General features: G+C 42.3%; 1 protein-coding gene across 1 annotated transcript in view; it reads right to left on the bottom strand.

Annotated features, from left to right (window-relative positions):
• Positions 1–20,921, bottom strand: part of N4bp1 (NEDD4 binding protein 1) — a 44,958-nt gene that overhangs the window by 19,236 nt on the left and 4,801 nt on the right. Inside the window, exon 2 of the mRNA XM_021656667.2 lies at positions 1,385–3,072. Within this exon, the coding sequence (XP_021512342.1) occupies positions 1,385–3,072 (1,688 nt within the window). The remainder of the gene's footprint in view (positions 1–1,384; positions 3,073–20,921) is intronic.

The raw sequence follows: 20,921 nt of genomic DNA, 5'->3' as shown, positions 1-20,921 counted from the left end.
TGGAGAGATGGCTCAGAGGTTAAGAGCACTGGCTGTTCTTCCAAAGGTCCTGAGTTCAATTCACAGCAACCACATGGTGGCGCATAATCATCTATAATGAGATCTGGTGCAGAATACTGTATATGCATAGTAAATAAATAAATGGAGGGGAAAATGGAGGGGAGGGGAGGGGAGGGGAGGGGAGGGAAGGAGAGGGGAGGAAGAAAGGAAAGATAGATAGATACAGGTGACTAGAGAGAGACAGTCTCAGTATTTACAACTCTTGGATTTGGGTACAGTTCCCAGCACCCACACAGTGGCTCACAACTCTAACTGTAGTCCCAAGGAATCCAACACCCTCCTCTGGCCTCCAAGAACAGCAGGTATGTATCTGGTAAGTATAAACATGGAGGCAAAATTCTCATACACATACAATAGACATGTGGCAGTAATTAATTTTTCATGCCTGTACTATAAGCATTATGTGAGAATCGGTCAGGATTGTGAGTCTCAATACAGCCTGGTCAGCCAGCCTGGGCCACTTAGGAAGACTATCTCAAAACAAAAAATAAAAAGAGTACTAGGAAAGAGTACAGTGGTGGTGTGTTTGCTCATTCATATAAGGTCCTTGCCCAAATACTAAGAACAGAAAGAAAAAGAAAAAAATGCCACAGGTATCCTTAAAACTTCAAGATATGAGTAGATCATTTAGAATTCCTAGGAGGCCATATAGACAGACATTCAACAACAGCAAATATTACTCTTAGGATCAGCACCTGCAGGAGCTGGGAGCAGTGGCACAGCAGTTAAGAAAGGCTTGAGTTCAGTTTCCAGCACTCATATCAGGTGGCTTAATCTGCCTAGAACTCCAGTAGCAGGAACTGCTACACTTTTCTGGCCCCTGTAGGCACTGTAGTCATATGCACAAACTGAGTCTCTGACACACAAATACATTTAATTAAAAATAAAATGCTTTTAAAAGATTTTTTTTTTTTTTTTTTTTTTTTTTTTTTAAGAAGCTGAAGCAAGGACTACAAATTAGTAGCTAGCCTGGGCTACAAGAGACTGTCACAAACAAAAGGCAGCAGCAGGCAACAGCTCCACTCCTGTACTGGAAATCTAGTGCTAACACAGATTTCAAAGTCTAACTCATTACTGCTGTATACTATGTGGCACAGGGCAATTTGTACTGTGAAAATTCGCAGTCTCCACCATCTCTTACCCACAGGAAAAGGAGAAGGGAAGCTCAGAACTCCAAAAGACCAAATAAAAAACTTTTCAGACCAGATGGTTCCTCTCCCAGGGAAGGATGCAGATCCATTAGAATACATAGGGCAGTCTACACACACAGTCCTCAGACACTGCTTAGAGAACTATGTAAGAATAATCTGCAGAGTGGACTTACGTAATTGCAACATTGCTCCCGTCTATAACAATATGCTTCAAATCAGCTCTTCCTGGTTCATTTTTTAACTCCAGCTTGTATGGTATTTTTAGGGTATCCCGAAATCTTTGAACTCCTGTAACTGAGGAATCGATATGATCAGAGGAGCCTGCCAATCGTGCATCTGAAACTGAAGGTGACAGCTGGGGCAGCAGCATCGGCGGAGAAAGTGGGGGATAATTTGGCTTAGGCTGAGGAGAGCCACAACAGCCAGAACGTTTTTCACCGGCAGGTTTTGTATTATTTGGAAGCAAAGGTTCTGCTTGCTGCTGAAAACCATTTTCAGGAAAAGCTGGGCTCCTCTGCTGGTGACCTGCAGCTCCCCTGGAAACAAAACTGACTTCTTTAGGGCTGGAAGAGGCAATGGAGGGCGAGAGACCATCAGTGTCAAGGTCTACATTACCACTGTAGTTCTGGTTTGAACCCCAGATTTCATGTTTCTGTCCTGCTGGCACTGTTCTGAAAGAATTAATCCTGCAGTTTGAGGTACACTGTTTAGAGTCTTTGAAGGGTAACTGGGAAAATTTCTCCACCATATTCTGCTCTGTGTGACTCTGTGTTTTCTTTGGAGTGGAGTCTGTTGTGAGCTCATTGGTGCTGCTCCCAACACCTGCACTTCGGCTCTGTCTGGCATCTGGATACACAGTGCAAGGTGGAAAGTCTCTGTCTTCTTGGAGCCTTTTATTTTCTTTTTCGATTTCCTCCAAGAGCAACAATGGTTCTGTAGAAGGTCCATACTCCCTAATGACCTTTTCAACAATCTCTTGGGAATAGCCCATGGTTTTAAAGAAGTTTACAAGGATGTTGTATTCCATTTCTTCTGTAGTGTCTTTTCCATCGGGGCTTAGATTTGTAGAGTTAGAAGCAGCATCAGACAGGTCAGTGACTTCATTTCCAGTTGATGCCTTACCATCTGGCAATGGCTCTCCTTCTGGAACATTCTCTAAGGAAAACTGCTTCTTGGTATGCCTTTCTTCTGCGTCAGAAGACCTCCTCTTGTGACAAACTCTGTCTTTGGAAAGAGCATCTTCCTCTGGACTCAGACCATTCACTGGCACAAAGAGCAGATCTGGTGAGCTAGAAAAGGCTGTGTCCATTTGTTTTGTAAGCTCAGAAACTGGGGTCCTTCCTTTATTTCTGGAATCTTCCTGTGCAACAATTTCATCTCTAGTAATACTCAGTCCTGTGGCAGCATTCTGCATGAATTCTGGTGGCCGCACACCTCCAACTTTAATGACATCATCATCTCCTGTTTCAAAAAGATTCTCTTCACCTTGTGTGAGACTCAGTAGTTCTTTCTTCAAGGAAGTAGGCAGAATCAACAAGTCCATTGTGTAATTGTCTGCATGGGCTTCAACAAACTGCCTGAATTCCCGTTTGATTTCTGACTCTTTCTGATTACTGGGCAGGTTCTCATTATTCTCAAAGAGCTTCACAAACTGCTGAATGTGGCTCCTGGCCATGACCACAGCCTCAGCACTTCCTCTGATGCCAAGAAGCCCAGTGTCTAAAATGCAGAGGTCAGCACAAGTATCCTGAATTAAGCTCTTCAAAAATAGGCTCTGTGCCCCGACAAAAATGCAGTGCATGGCCTTGGGGTAACATTCTCTTTCTTCCAGTTCAGGTTCACAGATCCCTTTGATATACTCCTGTGAAGAGAAGACAAAATTAGACCAATTTGCCAGGTTCCTTGGTACATGGACTTACAATAGCCAGGCTGATTTTTTTTTTTTTTTAATTATTAAGCATATTTTTAATTTGGAGCAACATACCTTAATTTCAGTTAAAAAAAAAATTACAGCTCTTAACTTTTACCTGGGGTGGGGCCTATTGCTTTCTGTTCATTCTCAACCGTTTAACTATTTTTAGAGGAATTGAAACTTTGTATAATCTTCAGAGTGGGAATGTATAACCTTTCACTCTTTTGCATTGTGATTTTCGGGGCTTGCCTAGCTACACAGTGGATAATCCCAAGACTGGATGCATTTACATCTACAGAGTATCTCCTTGGTACCTAACTGCGATAATCTGATTATTGAGTTATAAGAAAACAAAGGCTTTGGTTTCTGGATTCAATAAAAATTATTACCCTGCCTCCAGGTTTTTTGAGGCTTTTAGAAACAGTAGGATTCAAGTACAAAGAATACTAATTAGGACCGTCACTGGTTGATGCTGCTACTGAAGAAGTCTTTAGTAAGGTTAAGAAGGGGACTAGAGCCAGTGAGATGGCTCAGCAGTGAAAGAATTGCCACCAAGCTTGATGGTGGCGTGAGGGATCCACATGGTAGGCAAGAAGAACCAACTCCATAAGATCACCCTCTGACCTCTACATACATACCACAGCAATACACACCCAACAAATAAATGCAATAAAAAAAACTTTTAAAGACAATAGTGTGTTTAGCAAGTGCGCTGCTACTGGAAACAAAAATGAGTCAAACAAACATATGCAGTGTGTGTGTGCGCGCACACACACACAGACAAACGTGTGAAACACATTGGTTAATATGCCCACCAACTTTGGCTCTGGAATGTATTGGTCTCAGATTCCAGAAATAGTTCCGGTGCAGTCTTGCTCAAGTTACCCAACTGAATCCCAGCTTCTTCAATAGCAGAAATAAGAATAGCACAGTCATATATGGCTATGGGAATTAAAGTCCTCATAATGGCATCCTGGTACATGATCAGGCTATTATTTCAATGATCAGTGAAATTTCTGGATCTCTTTTGAAAAATCAGATCTAACCTCTACCTTCAACTAAAATTATAACAGCATCCCCAAAGCCAGAATTATTTAAAAGCTCGGCCTGTGAAGCGCCAGGCAGGAGGTTTTTAAACTTAAACTTAATATGCATTTGCTGTTGATGGCCACACCTCTTCAGTTAGAATCCATATTCAAATATATATATATATATATATATATATATATATATATATATATATATATAAAACCTATGTGCATCTATAATTTAGAACCACCAAATTTGAGTAAATCAAACAGTAGCAATGAGGAAATTCCCATCCAATTAGTATGTTACTAAAGTATGCTCCTGAGTCCTGACTGGTACTGGGGTTTATAGTCTTGATGAAGCAAAGAAGAGTCTTATCTTTTTAAAAAGCATATTTTTCTATTTTTTTTTTAAGGTGACAATTTAGTCATGCCAAATAGCCAAACGTTTTCTCTCCTGAATATCCAAGCAGTGTTAAATACTGATGCCAGCAGCCTTAGAGCTCCAAGTGGGATCTGGGGATGTGGCTCGGCTGGGAGACCGCTTGTCCAGCATACACAGGGCCCGAGTTCAAGCGTGTTACCATGTGAGTCAGTCATGGCGGTATATGTCTATAATTCCATGGGCTTAGGTTGAGGCAAAAGGACCAGAAGTTCAAAATCAACTTTCGCTGCATAGAGTAAAGGCCAGCCTCAGCTACATGAGACCCTGACACAAACAGATCTCTCTTCAAAAGGGCAACATTTGGCTACAACTTGTTTGAACTTGCTATATTTACACGTGGCTTTAAAAATGTTTTCATAGGAGCTGGAGAGATGGCTCAGTGAAGACCACTTCCTGCCCTTCCAGAAGACACAAGTTTGGTTCACAGCACTCATGTCAGGCAGTTCACACAGCCTGTAATTCCAATTCTTGAGGCTGTGACATCTTCTGGCCTCTGTGGACACCTGCGTATACCCACCTCCCTACCACATGGACACACACAAATTCTTTAAACAGAGAAACGTCTTTATAAAGCACTTCATCTTAAGCTAATAGCAGTTTCACAAGGACCGATTCTGTGACTTTAGTGTACAGGTCATGTGCACTCTATTGGTTTACCCCACACTACATGGTAGTACCGTGAGACTCAAAACTTCTGCATGTATGTATGAGTTCATCACAGATCTAGAATAGTTCATCACATGGCCTTATAAAACCATCACCTTGTGGCAATGTTTAGAATTATTCCATTATCAAAGATTTTCTTTATCTTTTACGACTTTTTATCTTCAATCTCCTGGTAGTCACTTATTTTCAAACTCGAACTTCTGTGATATTATTAACATTATGAAATGGACTTACTTGACTTTAAACGTTTTAGCACATACGTAAAGTGCTGGTCCATGATTTTCCATGCACACGCCTCATTGTACTTGACTTGTTTCCACCTATAACCTTCCTTACTATAGCTGTCTAGCTTTGCTCATATTGCTCTTATCCTTCTATTGGTCCCCTTTTTGCGTGCGCATGCGTGCACACACATACACGCACGTGCAGGTTTTAGATAAGAATTCCTCTCTTACCGGCTCCCAAAGTCCCTTCCTTTCTTAGCCCAGAACCCTAGGTCCTTTCTACTTTCACATCTTAAGGTTGAATGGCTGATACACCACATTTCCTCTATCCATTTGTCTGCTGACAGGCATGTAGCATAACTTAGCTATTGTCAATAGTGTTGCAATAAGCATAGACAGGGGTGTAGTGATGTAAACCTTTTTCCCTTAACACGATGCTCTTAAAACTTAAGATGTTGCAGCTGGAAGTTCATACTAGAGATTGCAGCAGAGGGAAGACCAAAGCAAGACTGCTGTGAGCTTGAGGCCAGCCTCGGCTACATAGAGACGTTGTCTCAAACAAACAACATAAAACACTAAAGAAAGAGTCATGTTCAGATTTTTATGTGAGTTTCCAGGTCTCTAGGATCAGTGCTGAAGGGCACAGCTGCTGGCTTGCATGGTAACACATACTTAGTTTTCCAAGGAGCTGCCCCATTTTTCAGATGGCTACATAATTTACAGGACTCCAAAAATGTATGAAATCCAGTTTTCCCAAAACTCTGCCAGTTTTTAATAGTGTTAGTTTTTATTTTTGACATTTCAGTATAAGTGTGGTGGTATACTTTATCTCAGCTCCCATTTCCTCCTGGCTGGCTAGTGGCCCTGATTACCTTGCCTCCCACTATCTGTCCTCTCCAGTGAAATGCCTTATTCTTTTGTCTGTCTCTAATTCGACTGGTTTTGTCACTTGAGTTTTGAGACTACTTTAAATAGTCCAGTCTTTTGCAAGAACTGTGGTTTACATCTGTCTTATATACACTAGTAGTCAGTCTTACCATTTTTCCCCCCACTTTGAGACAGTGTCTCATGTGGCCTACATTGGTCTCTACCATACTTGGTCTATATGGTAATCTATGTACTAGAGATCAAACCTGTGATTTCAGACATGCTAGGCTGGAACTCTAATGACCGAGCTACACCACAGTCCCTTCAGTCCATTACCTATCAATTAACACCATGTTTTGTGCTGGCAAGTCTTAAGTTTTTAGAAAGCTGTTTATTTTTTTCCTTTGTTAAACTCTACTCCTGACATCTCCCCATGTCATCCTGCACAGGTTGCATATTTAAAAGCCAAGGCTTCAGCTTAGCAGACAAGCCAAGGCAAGCAGTTTAAAAGCACTAGCTGCTCTTGTAGAGGACCCAGGTTCAATTTTCCAGCACCCACATGGCAGCTCACAACCACCATCAAGCAGCGATGTCACTGGTAGGTCTTTATAGAACCCTCCACCCAATGGCCAAAAGATGTTCTTCTCGAAAACCCACAAAACTACTAAGATAAACACTATGCTCACCATGAAACAATCTCAACAAAGTTAAAAGAACTGAAATTATGTAGAATGATCTGACCACAAAATAATCAAAGCAATCAGTTACAGATAAGAAAAATCTCCTAGTGATTGGAAGTTAAAAACTGCACGGTACACTTCTTAGTAACTCAGAGGTCAGGGGAATTTGCCTTTTTCTGTTCCTTTCTTTGGTAGGGTATGGATCTTCCAGACATGTGAGTTCTTTCTTACAGTGCTGGGGATGAACCCTGGGCCTTGCCATGTTAGGTAAGTGTTCTGCTGAGCTGCACGCAACCCCTCTGGGGAAATTTTTTAGGAATGTATTGAACTAAGTGACAATAACATAAAATATCCAGGCACAACTGAAGCAGCACAGAAAGGCTTTTTCTGAAACTCTCAACATTATCCTGACTGACCTAAAATTCACTAGGTGATCACCAGGTGAGCCTTGGGCTCAGTGATCCTTTTACCATTTCCTTCCCTGTGCTGAGAGTACATGCAGGGACAGCCATGCCTAACTTGAAAAGGAAATTTAAGACAGAAATGCACAATTAAAAATGGGTATGGCAACTCACACCTGTAATCCACCTTAATCGCAGCATTTAGGGGGAAGAGTTGGGGGACTGACATGAATGCAAGGATAGTTGGGCTCTAAGTGTGAACGCTGCCTCTGCCTCCTGAGTGCAGGGATTACAGGCAGCCTCCAAGCCCTCCCCCTTTTGGTTCTGGGGACTCAAACTGCGGTTCTCAAGCTTATGCAACCCGTGCTTTATCCACTGAGTCATCTTCCCATCCGCCACACGCATCATTTGAAGATACCAGGATAAAGGCCCTTCTTTTGTTTTCTTCCTGTGCTGGGAACCAAAGTGTGAGACTTGTATGTACTAGACAAGTGCTCTCCACTGAGCTACATTCCCAGACCTAAATTCATTTGTTCTTGGATCCTTTCCTCTCCCACCTTCTACAACAGTGCCTCACATTCCATGTACATACGTTAAAACTCAGCATACAATGCACATTTTTTGTTTCTAGCAATCAAGCTCAAGTTGAAGAACTCAGGAGGAACAGGCATGCTCGAGTAATTCCAACACTAAAGAGGCTGAAACAGGACAATTTTGAGCTTAACAAGCCACCTGACTTAAGCTACATAATGACTTTACATCAAAAACAAACCACCAAAACATCATAAAAGGAGAAAGTAACCAACTGCACTTACTACTTCCATGTAAACTTTAGCAATTCAGAACACATGGGAGGGTAGCTAGTGCCAAAGCTACACGGTGTCCCAGCAAGCCTCGGCTAATGGCTAGAGAGCTTGGTTCCAACAGTAATAATGATGATGAGGATGGCCACCTTCTGAGTTTTTAATTGCAACTTTGCTCTAGTCTTGCTGATTGGTTCTTTTCATACTAGTTTTTTGCTGAACCTATTGGTTTTGACAGTTACCTACAGGGAAATTTATTATTTATTTATTTTTAAGGCAGGATCTCACTGCCTTGAAAGTTAGTCCCAGTTGTCCTGGAACAAGAGGTTCACCTGTCCCTGCCTACTCCGTGCTGGGATACAAGGCATGTACCACCATGCTCTACAACTGGGGAATTTGAGTAACAGCTGCTTTAGTTTTTAGCAGGTGATTCCAACATCTGTGTGTTCTCAGCAGTAATATTAACATCCTTTCCTGTAAGTTAAGACTGTCCCAATTATTCACATGCTAAGTCACTTACACAGTCCACACTGAATGCTATGATATACTATGCCAAACCTTGTTGAAGTTCTAAGAATATTAGCATGTTTGACGGATAACAAATCTGTCATATGAGTTGTGGTTCCAATGCCATACAGTTTTAGAATGTGTCTGCAATAGGACAGTGGCTATGTTCAGTTTTTAAAAGCCTTTTGTTTGAGACAAAGCTTATGTAGCTCTGGCTGTCCTGTAACTTGATATGTAGACTAGTCTGGCCTCAAGCTCAAGAGTTCCAACTGCCTGTGGCTGCTCCTCAGTGTTGGGATGTGCCACCAAGCCCAGCCTCCCTTAAAAGCATTTCTTGGGGTGTTTGGGAGCAGGTGTGCACATGGGCAGATTGGAGCTGGGTCTGGAAAGTCTATAAACTGTTTTCACCACCACAGGACTGATGCTGCCTGAGTACAGAGGAAAGAGAAAGAATAGGGATTTGGCAAATGTCAAGTACTAGGTACCCCCTTCCTGTCCCTTCAGGTTGGAGACAAATAGAAGGGGGGCAGGCAGCAAGATAGCTCAGTGGATAATCATTCCTACTGCCAAAACCGAAACCCAAGTTCCATTTCCAGGACCCATGAGGAAGAACAAGAGATTAGACTCCTGCAAACTCTCAAGCACATCCCCACAGCCCTATCTTACCCCGATAAATAAAGGAATAAATTAAAAAATGTATAATGAGACAACCAAACTTGGCAGGGGTAGTAAATTCACTACCAATGGCTTGCTAGTCTTCTAAAACTGGCTCTCTTCCAAAATTTCTCTGTTCCTGTTTGCTTTTCCAAGGCTAAAGGAGCTCCCAGACATTCTGTCCGGGAATGGCAGCTGTATGAGTAGTTCTGTCAGGGTGCTTCCCCTGCCATCCTAGGACTGGGTGTGCAAGTCCTGTTAGCACAAGGGAAGCTGCCTGTCCAAGTACGGAGGTGGGTAGCTCTCCTCATCAAATCAAGTAGAAGTCCCACAGCCACCTGGGTAAGAAGTTGTTGGTCAGATCCCTTCAGGAGGCTGCCAGCAGCAACTGGTAGGAAAGGGAGATCTCTTTTCTAGATAAAAGATTTCCAAAACACTCTCTTCAAAGGGCTATTTTCTAATTGATCCACAGTAAAGCCCACCTATCAACAGATTCTGCGCAGATCCAGATCTCTAAAGTGGCTTTTTAAAAGATTTTTCATGAAACACATATGAACAAAGGAATGGCTATGAGACTAATACAATAAAGCAGAATATAAAACAAAGAAAATGGGGGGGGACCAATCCTGGGTAGTTTGGAATTCTTAAGACATTTTCAGGGCTCCAATGCGGATGGTGCTGAGAGAAAGAGTGTTTGGCCGCATGAGGCCAGAGTTTCAATCCTGTTTTGGTTTCATTTCTGTTTCTATGGTAAAATACCCTTACAGAGAAAGGGAGAAAAGGGTTTATTTTAGCTTACAATTATAGGTGGCAGTCTATCATAGCAGAAAAATCAAGGTGGCATAAAATTAAAATAGTTGTTGATATCACATCTACGAGAAATGCATGTTTGCTCCTGATCAGCTTATTTTTCAGGACCCAAATCCAGGAAATGATACCACACACTTTTAGGCTGGATTTTCTCACATCAACAAATGAAATCAAGACAATTTCCCACACACAGGCCAACCTGATGTGCACAATGCCTCACACAGCCTCCCTTTCCAAGTGATTCTAGACCATGTCAAGCTGACAATTAAAATGAATCATCACAAATCCAAAGTACAAGGAAAAAAATAAATCACACTTCCTATCAAATACAAAATGATACTGAATTCATGCAACAGGATCAGGATGTCAAAATAAAGAAAAGAAAGAACAATCAGAATTAAGAGTCCTGTTAAGAATATGAAGTGAAGAAGCATGGTGGCCTGTGGCTACAATCTCACCACTAAGGAGACTGAGGCAGGAGGATTGCCCCAAGTTTTTTGTTGTTGTTGCTGTTGTTTCCTGAGACAGGGTTTCTCTGTGTAGCCTTGGCTGTCCTGGACTCGATTTGTAAACCAGGCTGGTCTCGAACTCAGAGATCTGACTGCCTCTGCCTCCCTGAGTACTGGGACTACAGGCATGTGCTACCAAGCCTTGCTGGATTGCCCCAAGTTTAAGGCCAGCCTGAGATACAGAATGAGATCTGGTCTTAAAACAAAACAAAACAAAACAAACAAACAAACAAAAAACAAGTAAATTTTTTAAAAAAGGAGGAGGAGAAAGAGAAGGAGAGGTGGAGAGATGGCTCACTGGTTAAAAGCATGTACTGCTCTTTCAGAGGACCCAGAATTGGTTCCCAACACCCCTCTTGAGTGACTCACAACCACCACCTGTAATTCCAGCTCCAGGACACCCCACACTAGGGTTAAAGGAGAACAGCCAACAGCCTCTCCTAGTTAAGTTTCAAATATACTTGATTCACGTAAATGAAAGAATTACAAATTTACTACAAGCAAGATTTATAAACAAACTTTATACTTTTGTTTCTACTACAAGTGGAAGGAAGGAAGGAAGGAAGGAAGGAAGGAAGGAAGGAAGGAAGAAAGGAAGGAAGGAAGGAAGGGGAAGGGGAGGGACGGAAAGGAATAAAGCAACCATGAAGTTGTCAGGCATAGTGAGGCACACCTTTAGTCCCATCACTCAGGAGGCAGAAGCAGAAGGAGCTCTGTGAGTCTGAGGCCAGCCTGGTCTATACACTCAGTTCCAGGTCAACAGGGGCTACATAGTGATAGCCTGTGTCAGCAAACAAAAATGAAATAAAACAAAGATAAAGATAGCGTTTTTTTAGAGGTAGAGTCTCTGACCAACCATGACCAACCAAACAAATTTAACATATTCCAGAAAAAAAAAAAAGAATTTAGAGGAAAACTCAGAAAGAATCTAGATTATATTAACTGTAATTTTGCTTAAATCATGAAAGAACGTGGTTTGTTCGTTCACTTTTTCATCCATTACAGCGATTAAAGCACCTAACATGTGCCAGGAACCAGCAATGCAAACGATAAGCGTGGGTTCCTGTTTTCCTAGAGACTGTGCCTTAGCCGAAGTGAGACAAGTGGTAAATAACAGAGACAGGCTAATGTCAGCACTACTCTGAGGAAGACGGAAACAGGTGTGTCTTTGAAAGTCTATGGCAAGTAAGGCCAAGAATCCCCTGAGGAGGTAGTGCCAGACTTTTTAGTTTTACCCTATGTTTTGCTTCTACATTATAATTTCTGATTCTGTCTTTGTGAGAGTTCTGTGTGTACAAATGTGTGTGTCTCAGCATCTGTATGTGATGCTTGTGCTTTTCCTTTGGTTCCTTTTTTTTTTCTGCTTGTTTTGTCCTATTTATATGTATGGTTTTGTTTTATCTAATTTTTTTCTTTTTTTCTTCAGATGCCAGTTTGTTTTCTTATGAGAGAGAACAAGAAAGTGTGTGGATTTGGGAGGATCTGGAGGAGTCAGGGAAGGGAAAACAGTAATCAGAATATACTGTATGAAAAAAGTATTACCAAAAAAAAAAAAAAAGGATTATCAACTAAAAAAAGAAAAAGAAACTCGTCTATAGCTTAAGCTCCTAACACTTAAGTGTCTTTGTGTGTTCTCAGAGTCATGCAGCCAAAAGAAAATGTAAAACTGACCCTAGATGCTGCCGCTTGGGAATAACCATGATTTAATTTACTCCCTCCCTCCTTCCCCTTTCTACTGTGGTATGAGGGGGTAAACCCCAGGTCCCATGTACTGAGCTAACATTGCTATTGAGACAGGGTCTCCCCAGGTTGATTGGGCTAGCCTGGAAATGGCACTCTTCCTACTCTAGCCTCTGGGATACTGGGATCACAAGCATGTGCCACAACACCCCTATCCAGCTTCTCCTCAGTTCTTAGAAAAGCATCCATCCCACAAACCTAGAAGTGTTCCTGGTGACCTGTGTCACTCAGGAAGTAGCTCAAACCAGAAAAGGGCAAGGTTGCTACTCAGGAGCAGGCAGGGCTCACCTGGGAAAAAGCCTTTCTCAAGGCACTATTCACATTATAATCTCCTCTCGAAGGCATACAGCTAAGGTGTTTTAAGGACAAATAGAAAAGCAAAGCATATGAAATTGAAATGGAGTTACAACTGATAGCAACCTGAAAGCAACCACCACAGTGTATAGAACTTTGCTCACTACCAGAAGCATCATGGTACCGACAACAGGATGCTCAAGTCCACCAACCATCACTGAGAAACACATAAGCAAGGAAGCTCTTAAGATGTCAACCTGGGCATTGTGGCACACACCTGTCATCCTAGTACTCAGCCTTCTTGGGCTACATGGTATTCTGTCTCAAAAACAAAAAAAGAAAATATTCTACACTATCTCGAGGAAAACAGAAAGGAAAATAAATAAGCCTTTTACTTTTATGCACTGATATGCATCCAACATCAAGTCTACACAGCAAGTTTCAGGACAGCAAGAGCTACATAGAAAAACCCTGTCTCAAAACAACAACAACAACAACAAAAAACCTCTTGTGTGTGTGTATGTTTGCATCTGTAAGCTCACAATGAGTGTGCAGGTATCTAAATCTATGGAGGCCAGAAAAGGGTATCCAATCCTTTCAGGGGATCCAGACTGGAGTTACAGGCAGCCATGAGCCACCTAATCTGGATGCTGGGGACAAAATTCATGTCATCTGCAATAGCAGCAAGTACTCTTAAGCTCTGAGCCATCTCCCCAGCCCACACCAGATCCTCTTTACCCCTCCTGTCACTGTCTATAAACATGTGTGGGCTTCCTGATCCTATGGAACGGTTACCTTCAGCCTTACTACCATGTGTGAACGTGTAGGGTCACCCCCATCTCAGTCCTTCCACCTTCACAGTCTATGAACACAGAAGCTTGAGTTCCCATTTTACAGCCAACCCCTTGAAAGCTGGGTTCTGTTCCTATTCAAACAGAATCACTTGAATGCTGACAACAACTACACCAAACCATTCTAACTTGGGTTACTGAGCACGACACAAGCAATCTATCCTTGCTAAGGACTTCCCACTTCACAGTTGTGCATATATGCTACATATGGATACAGCTTGACATGGGTGCAGCCATCTTGAGTCATAATTGTCACAAAGGCTCCCCAGTAACCCTAATTGGATTTTCCTTCACTTTCTCAACAAATAATAAATAAACAAATTACTAATCAGTCACAAGTTGAGCTTTATAGTCAGACCCTGGCTGTGGGGATGTGTCCACAGCTTAGATGTTACTTTCAGATAAGGCAGGTACATTTCAGCACGGATGAAGTCACTTTGTCTTAACCCATAGATACACCTCTTTCTGACCCAGTCTGTGGAAATACAACTGGTCTCGCTAATCCTGCTGGACCTCCTGTCTGTCAGCAAGGGCCCCAGCAAATGGAACCCTGAATAATCAGATCTGTCTGCCTCTCTGGCCTCACAGGACCTGAGGGCTGCTCCTCAGACAGGAAAACTGGGTTTGTTCAGGGGACACCACTGAGTATCTCTTCCTCTCCTGGCTATGCCCCAAATCTTTTGCTATCATTTTCTATTGCTCCTCAGAGGTGTATAGGTCTCAAAATTATCTCCAGGTAGTTTCCCCTAAACTCCACCACTGGCCTCTCCAAGCTCCAGTCCTAACTTTTATTGGCCTGGTTTATCCAATTTCTGCCTCTAGCCTTACCACTGTTAGACCACAAGACTACCTATCCGCTGGCATTTCCATCCAGTCATGCTATTCCAAAAGTACCTCAAATTCTGGTCTGACTTGGAGCTGACAGCTCCTTCCAACCTAGCTTTGGTCCAAGTTCTCTTTTAATAAACATTAGAGTCAATGTAAACACTGCAATCAACTACAAATACAAACTTCTTCCTACCCACCAATTTTATTATGCCCTTGCTACAACATACAACACTGCCTCTTGCAATATAAGAAGTATTTCTGAAAACACACTCTAGAAAGCCTCCTACTGGCAGCACTAATGTCCAAGATCTGCAGGGTCTTGTTCAAAGGTCTCTGGTTTGGATTAACTGTCCACTTATTTTTGCTACATACTTTAATGTTTTCTTCCTCTACCTTTGTCTAAAAATATTATCTGAGAAAACAGGGAGTATGTATATTACTCTCTTTTTATATTACTTTTTATTTATGTATTATATTTTTATATTACTTTTATACACAAGAGTGTCCTACTAAATTGTTATGTTTATCACAAGTCCAGTAGACTGCTCATTTCTACGGGGTGGGAACTGCCCTTAGCCATCAAATTCAGTTATCTCAAACAGACATAATTCTCCAGGCATCTGGCAATATCAGGAGACATACCTGGCTTTCACAGCTTAAGGAGATGTTCCTGGCATCTCCAGCATCTAGAGGGTGGAAGACAGATGGTGCTAATCATCATACAGATATAATACACTCCTCCCCATACACCCAAATTATATGACCCAAAATGCCAATTGCATCACTGCTGAGAAACCCTGAACAAACCAATTAGTGACTAACTAATATCCACAGGTGGTTTGGAAACATGGACCAACATCTTGTAGCCATGATGTGGTTAAATATTAGTTAAGAAAGAGCAGCCAACCTGGGCAGTGGTGGAGTGCCCCTTTAATCCCAGCACTCAGGGAGGTACAGGCAGGCAGATCACTGTGAGTTCAGGACCAGACTGTCCTACAAAACAAGCCCAGGACAAACAAGGCTACACAGAAAAACCCTGCCTCAAAGAAAAAGAGAGAGAGAGAGAGAGAAGGGGGGAAGATGGATGGGAAGGTGGAAAAGGAGACAGAAAAAGGGAGAGAGAGAGAAAGAGAGAAGAAAAACCAACTCCTCCCTCCGAAAAAAACTCAAGGCCATTCTTAGCTACATAGAATTCCATGTCAGCCTTGGATGCATGAAACTCTACTTCAAAAATCAATTAATTCCTTAACTGGAATGTATATAGAATTTCGCCAATCAAGATAACTCTGAGTTGGTAGACAAGAAAGCCCTACAGAGTAAGATTTCTTTGCTCTGTAAGGCTTTGGGTAGCCAATTTAGTCTCTAACTTAGCAACTTCATCTCAACATTTTTGTTTTCTTTGAGACAGGGTCTTACTATGTAGCTCTGGATGACCTATACACTATACAGACAAGGCTTGGCATTGAACTCCAAGACCAGCTTCTACTTCCTGAGTGCTGGGATTAAAATGGGATTAAAGCAGTAGTTTCCAATTTTCCTCATACTGTAGTGACCTCCAACCATAGATTTATTTTCACTGCTATTACAACTGTAATTTTTGCTACTGTTATGAATCTTAATGTAAACATCTGTGCTTTCCAATGTCTTAATCGACCCTTGTGAAAGGGTTGGTAGACTCCAGGCATGGGCCACCAAGCCTGCCTCCAGTATTCTTTTCTTCACCCAGACTCTCAAATCCTCAAAAATTCTTTGAGCTATGCTTATGCCCTTGCTGACTAGTTCTGGTTCATGAGTTACCTGCCTGTCTGAAAGCTTGCTTGTAACTTAAAAAAAAAAAAAAAAAAAAAAAGTGTTTTATTTACCCTTTGGAAGTTTACAGGACCCACTAAGAGGCCCCAGTGTACTCATCTGTTAGAGGTACTAGCCTAAGATGCTCCCAAAAGGCTTTATGTTTACATAAAAACTTGTCGCATTTTAGGTCCCAAAATAAGTCCTCAGTAGCAGAAAGCCTTCACTTTTCTGTCTCTCTGCTGCCATGTTTGTATCTCATCACCCCTGGCCCTCTCCTTCAGATGACTCACTGGTCTCAAAGGACCCTCCTACTGCAGCCTCCTGAGTGCTGGTGATTACAGGGGTTCTCCATTGTGCCTGCCTCTGCCTGTCCCCTTGCCAATCTCAAATGAGTCTCTAGATACACGAATGTGGTCTAAGCACCTCTGCCTGCAACCCGACCTTTATGGTATGACCATGTGGTTATCTGACTAGCAGATAATTAGGATCCACTTTCAGATGAGATTAAGAAACTCTGGTTTGTGGCTGGATATAGTTCACTATCACAGTGCTTGCTGGTATGAGCTACACTGTGTTCCATCCTCAACATCACAAAAAGGAAAAGAGAAACAAGTATGGTGGTGCACACTGGAAATCTCAGCACTAAGATGAAGGTAGGAGGATTAGGAGTCCAGGGTTCCTGCAGGTACATCCTCGGCTACATCAAGTTCTAGGTCAGGTTGGGCTACAGGAGACCCTTTTTCAGAAAGAAAGAGAGAGAGAGAGAGAGGAAGAAGGATAAGCAAAAGGAGAAGAAAGGAAAGGAGGGGAGGGGTGGGGAGGGATGGAAAGGGAAAATATTTAGAAGAATGTTCCTTTTGACATACTAAGGCACAGAAACTCAGTGCCCTGTGGGACCTAAACCAGCCAGTCTTCAATACATAGCTTTACTCCCTCAGTACCTGTACTCTTTTCCTGGACACTCTCAGAGACACTTGTCCTATCTAGACGGTTTCCTCATGAGTTAAAACAAAATGATTGATAGGAAGGAGGGTACTTGGTAAAAAGCAAGTAATAAGATGTGACAGCCAAGCTAATGTCTACCAATATCCATTTTCTGCTTCCTTAACTACAAAATTCAGATTTTATTGAGGGCAGCAATATACCTGAGTCATAATGAAAATTTTCTAGTTTGGACTAGGAGTGGTTGCATGGCATACTTCTAGTCACCTAGAGGAAGCAAAGAATATATTAAGTTTTTCTGGAAAGGTGCTACTTCGGCTGCATTTCTTTCTTTTTTTTTGTGTTTGGAAGCAGAGCTTCTCTGCTGTAGCCCTGGTTGTCCTGGAACTATGTAGACCAGGCTGGCCTCAAACACAAGAGATCCGCCTGCTTCTCTATTCCTAGCGCTGGGATTAAAGGGGTGTGCCATTGACACTGGTCTACATTTCTTAAATCAAAGACCTGACAGCTGGAGCAGTAAGTCACTCTGACCATAAGGGACCAGCTACTAGCCACTACTGAGATTTCTTCAGACTTTTCTTTTTTGCTTTGTGGTGTTTGGGATTAAACACAAGGTCTTCCTGTACATGCTAGGCAAGCCCTCTACCAAATCCTTTACAATTTATTTTTTAGTTGAGGACAGAGTCTCAGTAAGCTACCCAGGCTGGTCTCCTAAGCCACTGCACAACTCAAGCAGATCTCAAACTTGCAACACTCCTGCCTCAGCCTCCTGAGTAGCTGGTATTATTGGTGTATTTCACCAATGCTCGGCCTTCTTTAGACTTCTTGAGTGAAAAAAATACTAAGTCTCTATTTGTATAGGCATCTTTTACTGCAGGAATTTTATTAACAAGAGATATATTAACATGCCTCAATCTACCTATAGCAACAAAATAGTAATTTTATTCTCTTAATTTAAAAAGCATGAGGAGGGATGCTGGGTCCCTTTAATCCCAGCACTAAGGAGGCAGAGGCAGGCCGAGCTCTGTGAGGTTCCAGGCCAGCCAGGCCTACATGGTGAGACTGACTTTAAAAAAAAAAAAAAACAAAAAACAAAAAAACAACAACAAAAAACCCAAACAAACATGGTTATGAGCCTTTAATCCCCTATGAGGTGTCTGTGTTGTGGGAGTGGTGATTACAGCAAGCAGATCTTGGCCAGCTTGGTCTACATAGCGACACTATATCTCAAAAATAACAACAGGGCTAGGGCGATGGTTTGGTGGATAAAGGTGTTTACAGTACAAGCATGATTACTTAAATCCAATCCCCAGAACTCAGGTAAAGAAGAGAACCCACTTCACAAAGGTGTCCCCTGACCTCCACATGTATACTGCAGCATGTGTGTCCATACCCATGTGTCCACATTCACAAAGTACCACACACATATTACAATAATTTTTCTAGAACAATAAAGCAACACCTTAATTACTACAAAGATCTCCCCCTATAGTTCCATTTGAAATTTAAGGATACTAACTTTAACAATTACATTAATTTGGTAAAATAGTAGGGGGGAAAAAGAAACCAAGACAGTGAACCTTGATTTAATTAAAATCCTACAAAAGGTGAGCAGAAAGATGGTTCAACAGTTAAAAGAACTTGCTGCTCTTACAAAAGATCTGGGTTTGGCTCCTATCACCCACATGGCAGCTTACAACTGCCAGTAGCACCAGTTCAGGGGATCTAATGTTCTCTTCTGACCTCCACTGGTGCTAGTCATGCAGGTGCACAGACATACAAATGGCAAAACACTTCATACCCATAATATCTTTGAAAGATAAATACAGCTTTTTAAAAATCCTACAATAAGACATGCAAAATACTTCAGCAAGTAAAGTCACCTGCCACCAAGCCTGATGACCCGAGTTCAATCCCTGAGACCTACATGGTGGAAGGGGAGAACCACTTTTGACAAGTTTGTCCTTGACCCCCATGCAGGATACGGTATAAACAGCTCCAACAAAATGAGTAAGGAAATATGATTTTAAAACAAATCCAATATTGCCTGGGAAAGGAACAGAGAAGGGGAAGCTACAGCATTAGCAGTGAGTATCCCCTATTTCAACATTCTGAAACAACCCCAAAGTATTAGCCATAAAAGACACTGTGCCAACCACTGTTTCTTAAGATGATTTTCACAACTAAGGGGGGAAAAAGTATCATTCTAGGAAATGCAAAAAGGCTACACATTCCTTTCTGGTAAAATCAACACAAAAGCTCCACGATCCTACCCAGTGGTGCATTTCTAAGTTACTCCCTCCATGAACAAGCCTACTGTTCCCTCAAGAACCGGGAATTGCTCTTCTAAGCAGAAGAATCTGAAATCCCTGCAGCTTAGGACCCTGGAGAATGCCTGAGGGAGCCTTGTCGGTATGACAGTCTAGCCTGGAGTCTCACCTCCACCCCACCCCGCTCCCCCTGCTGCTGACAGCCTTTCTACCTCCTTGTCCTCGCTCAAATAGTCTCTTCAGACACAGCTCCTGGGTCCCACTCTGCCTCACTCAACTTCATTTAGATCACCATCAGAGAACCTTCCAATTCCAGGGTCCTGACTCCCTCTGGTCCCTACTTCTTCCCATATGAGTCCCTTCCAGTTTCTTCCTTACCACTTGCCGCCTCACTGAGACAGGGCTCTGGGCCACTAGGCCTGCTGCTGCTCTCTTACCCAGGAGGAAAGAGAAGGAAGCATGTTAATTTACTAACCCTGCCTCTGGCTTTCTAAAGCAGAGCTGAAAAGGACAGTTCAGACCCCCACTTGGAGTGTGAAACTGACATGTTTGCATTTTATTACAATACATTTTCTGTAAACTGAAGCTGCTATCTCCTGACCACCCCTGGCAGGGCGAGAGGGGTTAGGGTGGGAAGGTATGCTGAAGATTTGAAATGGCTCGTTAATTCAAGCTTGATTTTAGGGAGCTGACACTATACATTCAGGGCAAATTATCTTGGGGTATTGTCAGCCCCTTTAGCAGCTATTCACTGTCCACCCGTGTCTGATATAACATCCTTTTAACTATAGCTGAAGCGTTTGGGATGTGTTAGTTTAGCAGAACACTGGTGCCCATCAAACTGAAAGCTAAGTTTCCACTACCGAGACAGGGTCTGAGACTTAAAGATGCCCCCACCTGCTGTAGCCTAGTCTCCTTAAGTCTCAAGTTCCTAGCAAAGCATCTGCATCTGCATCTTCCTTGACTCTTGACTTTTTTTTTTTTTTTTTTTGAGATAGTCTTGTTACATAGCTCTGGCTGGGTTAGAACTTGCCACGCAGCTGTTATGACTCTGTGCCGATCCTCCTTGCCTCTAACTCAGAGTGCTGGAATTGTGAGTGTGTGCTACCAGACCCAGATATTTATCTCTTGTTCTGACTATGAAAGCGTATGTAACTGCTTCCATATTAAGTCATGTTATTCAGTTGGGCAGTGGTGGCACACACCTTTAATCCAGTGCTCAGGAGGAAGAGGCAGGAGACTAACTGAGTCCAGGATGGCTAGGGCTACACAGAAAAACCCTGTCTTAGAAAACCAAACCAAAACAAATAAACCAGATGTTATTCAGGGCAATCAGAATGTGTGCTCCTTGGCCACAGTTATTCATATCTGGCAGAGAGTAAATGATCTCTTGCTCCCTTTGACAGCTGTGTTTTGTGCGGATGACTTTACAGAGTATCAATGCAGCCAGATGTGGCCTGTAATCCCAGGCTGAGGGCAGGAAAACTG

This window comes from Meriones unguiculatus, chromosome 10 (assembly GCF_030254825.1).
Source record: "Meriones unguiculatus strain TT.TT164.6M chromosome 10, Bangor_MerUng_6.1, whole genome shotgun sequence".
NCBI lineage: Eukaryota > Metazoa > Chordata > Mammalia > Rodentia > Muridae > Meriones > Meriones unguiculatus.
Note: the sequence above shows the minus strand (reverse complement) of the source record. Positions and strands in the feature narration are given on the sequence as shown.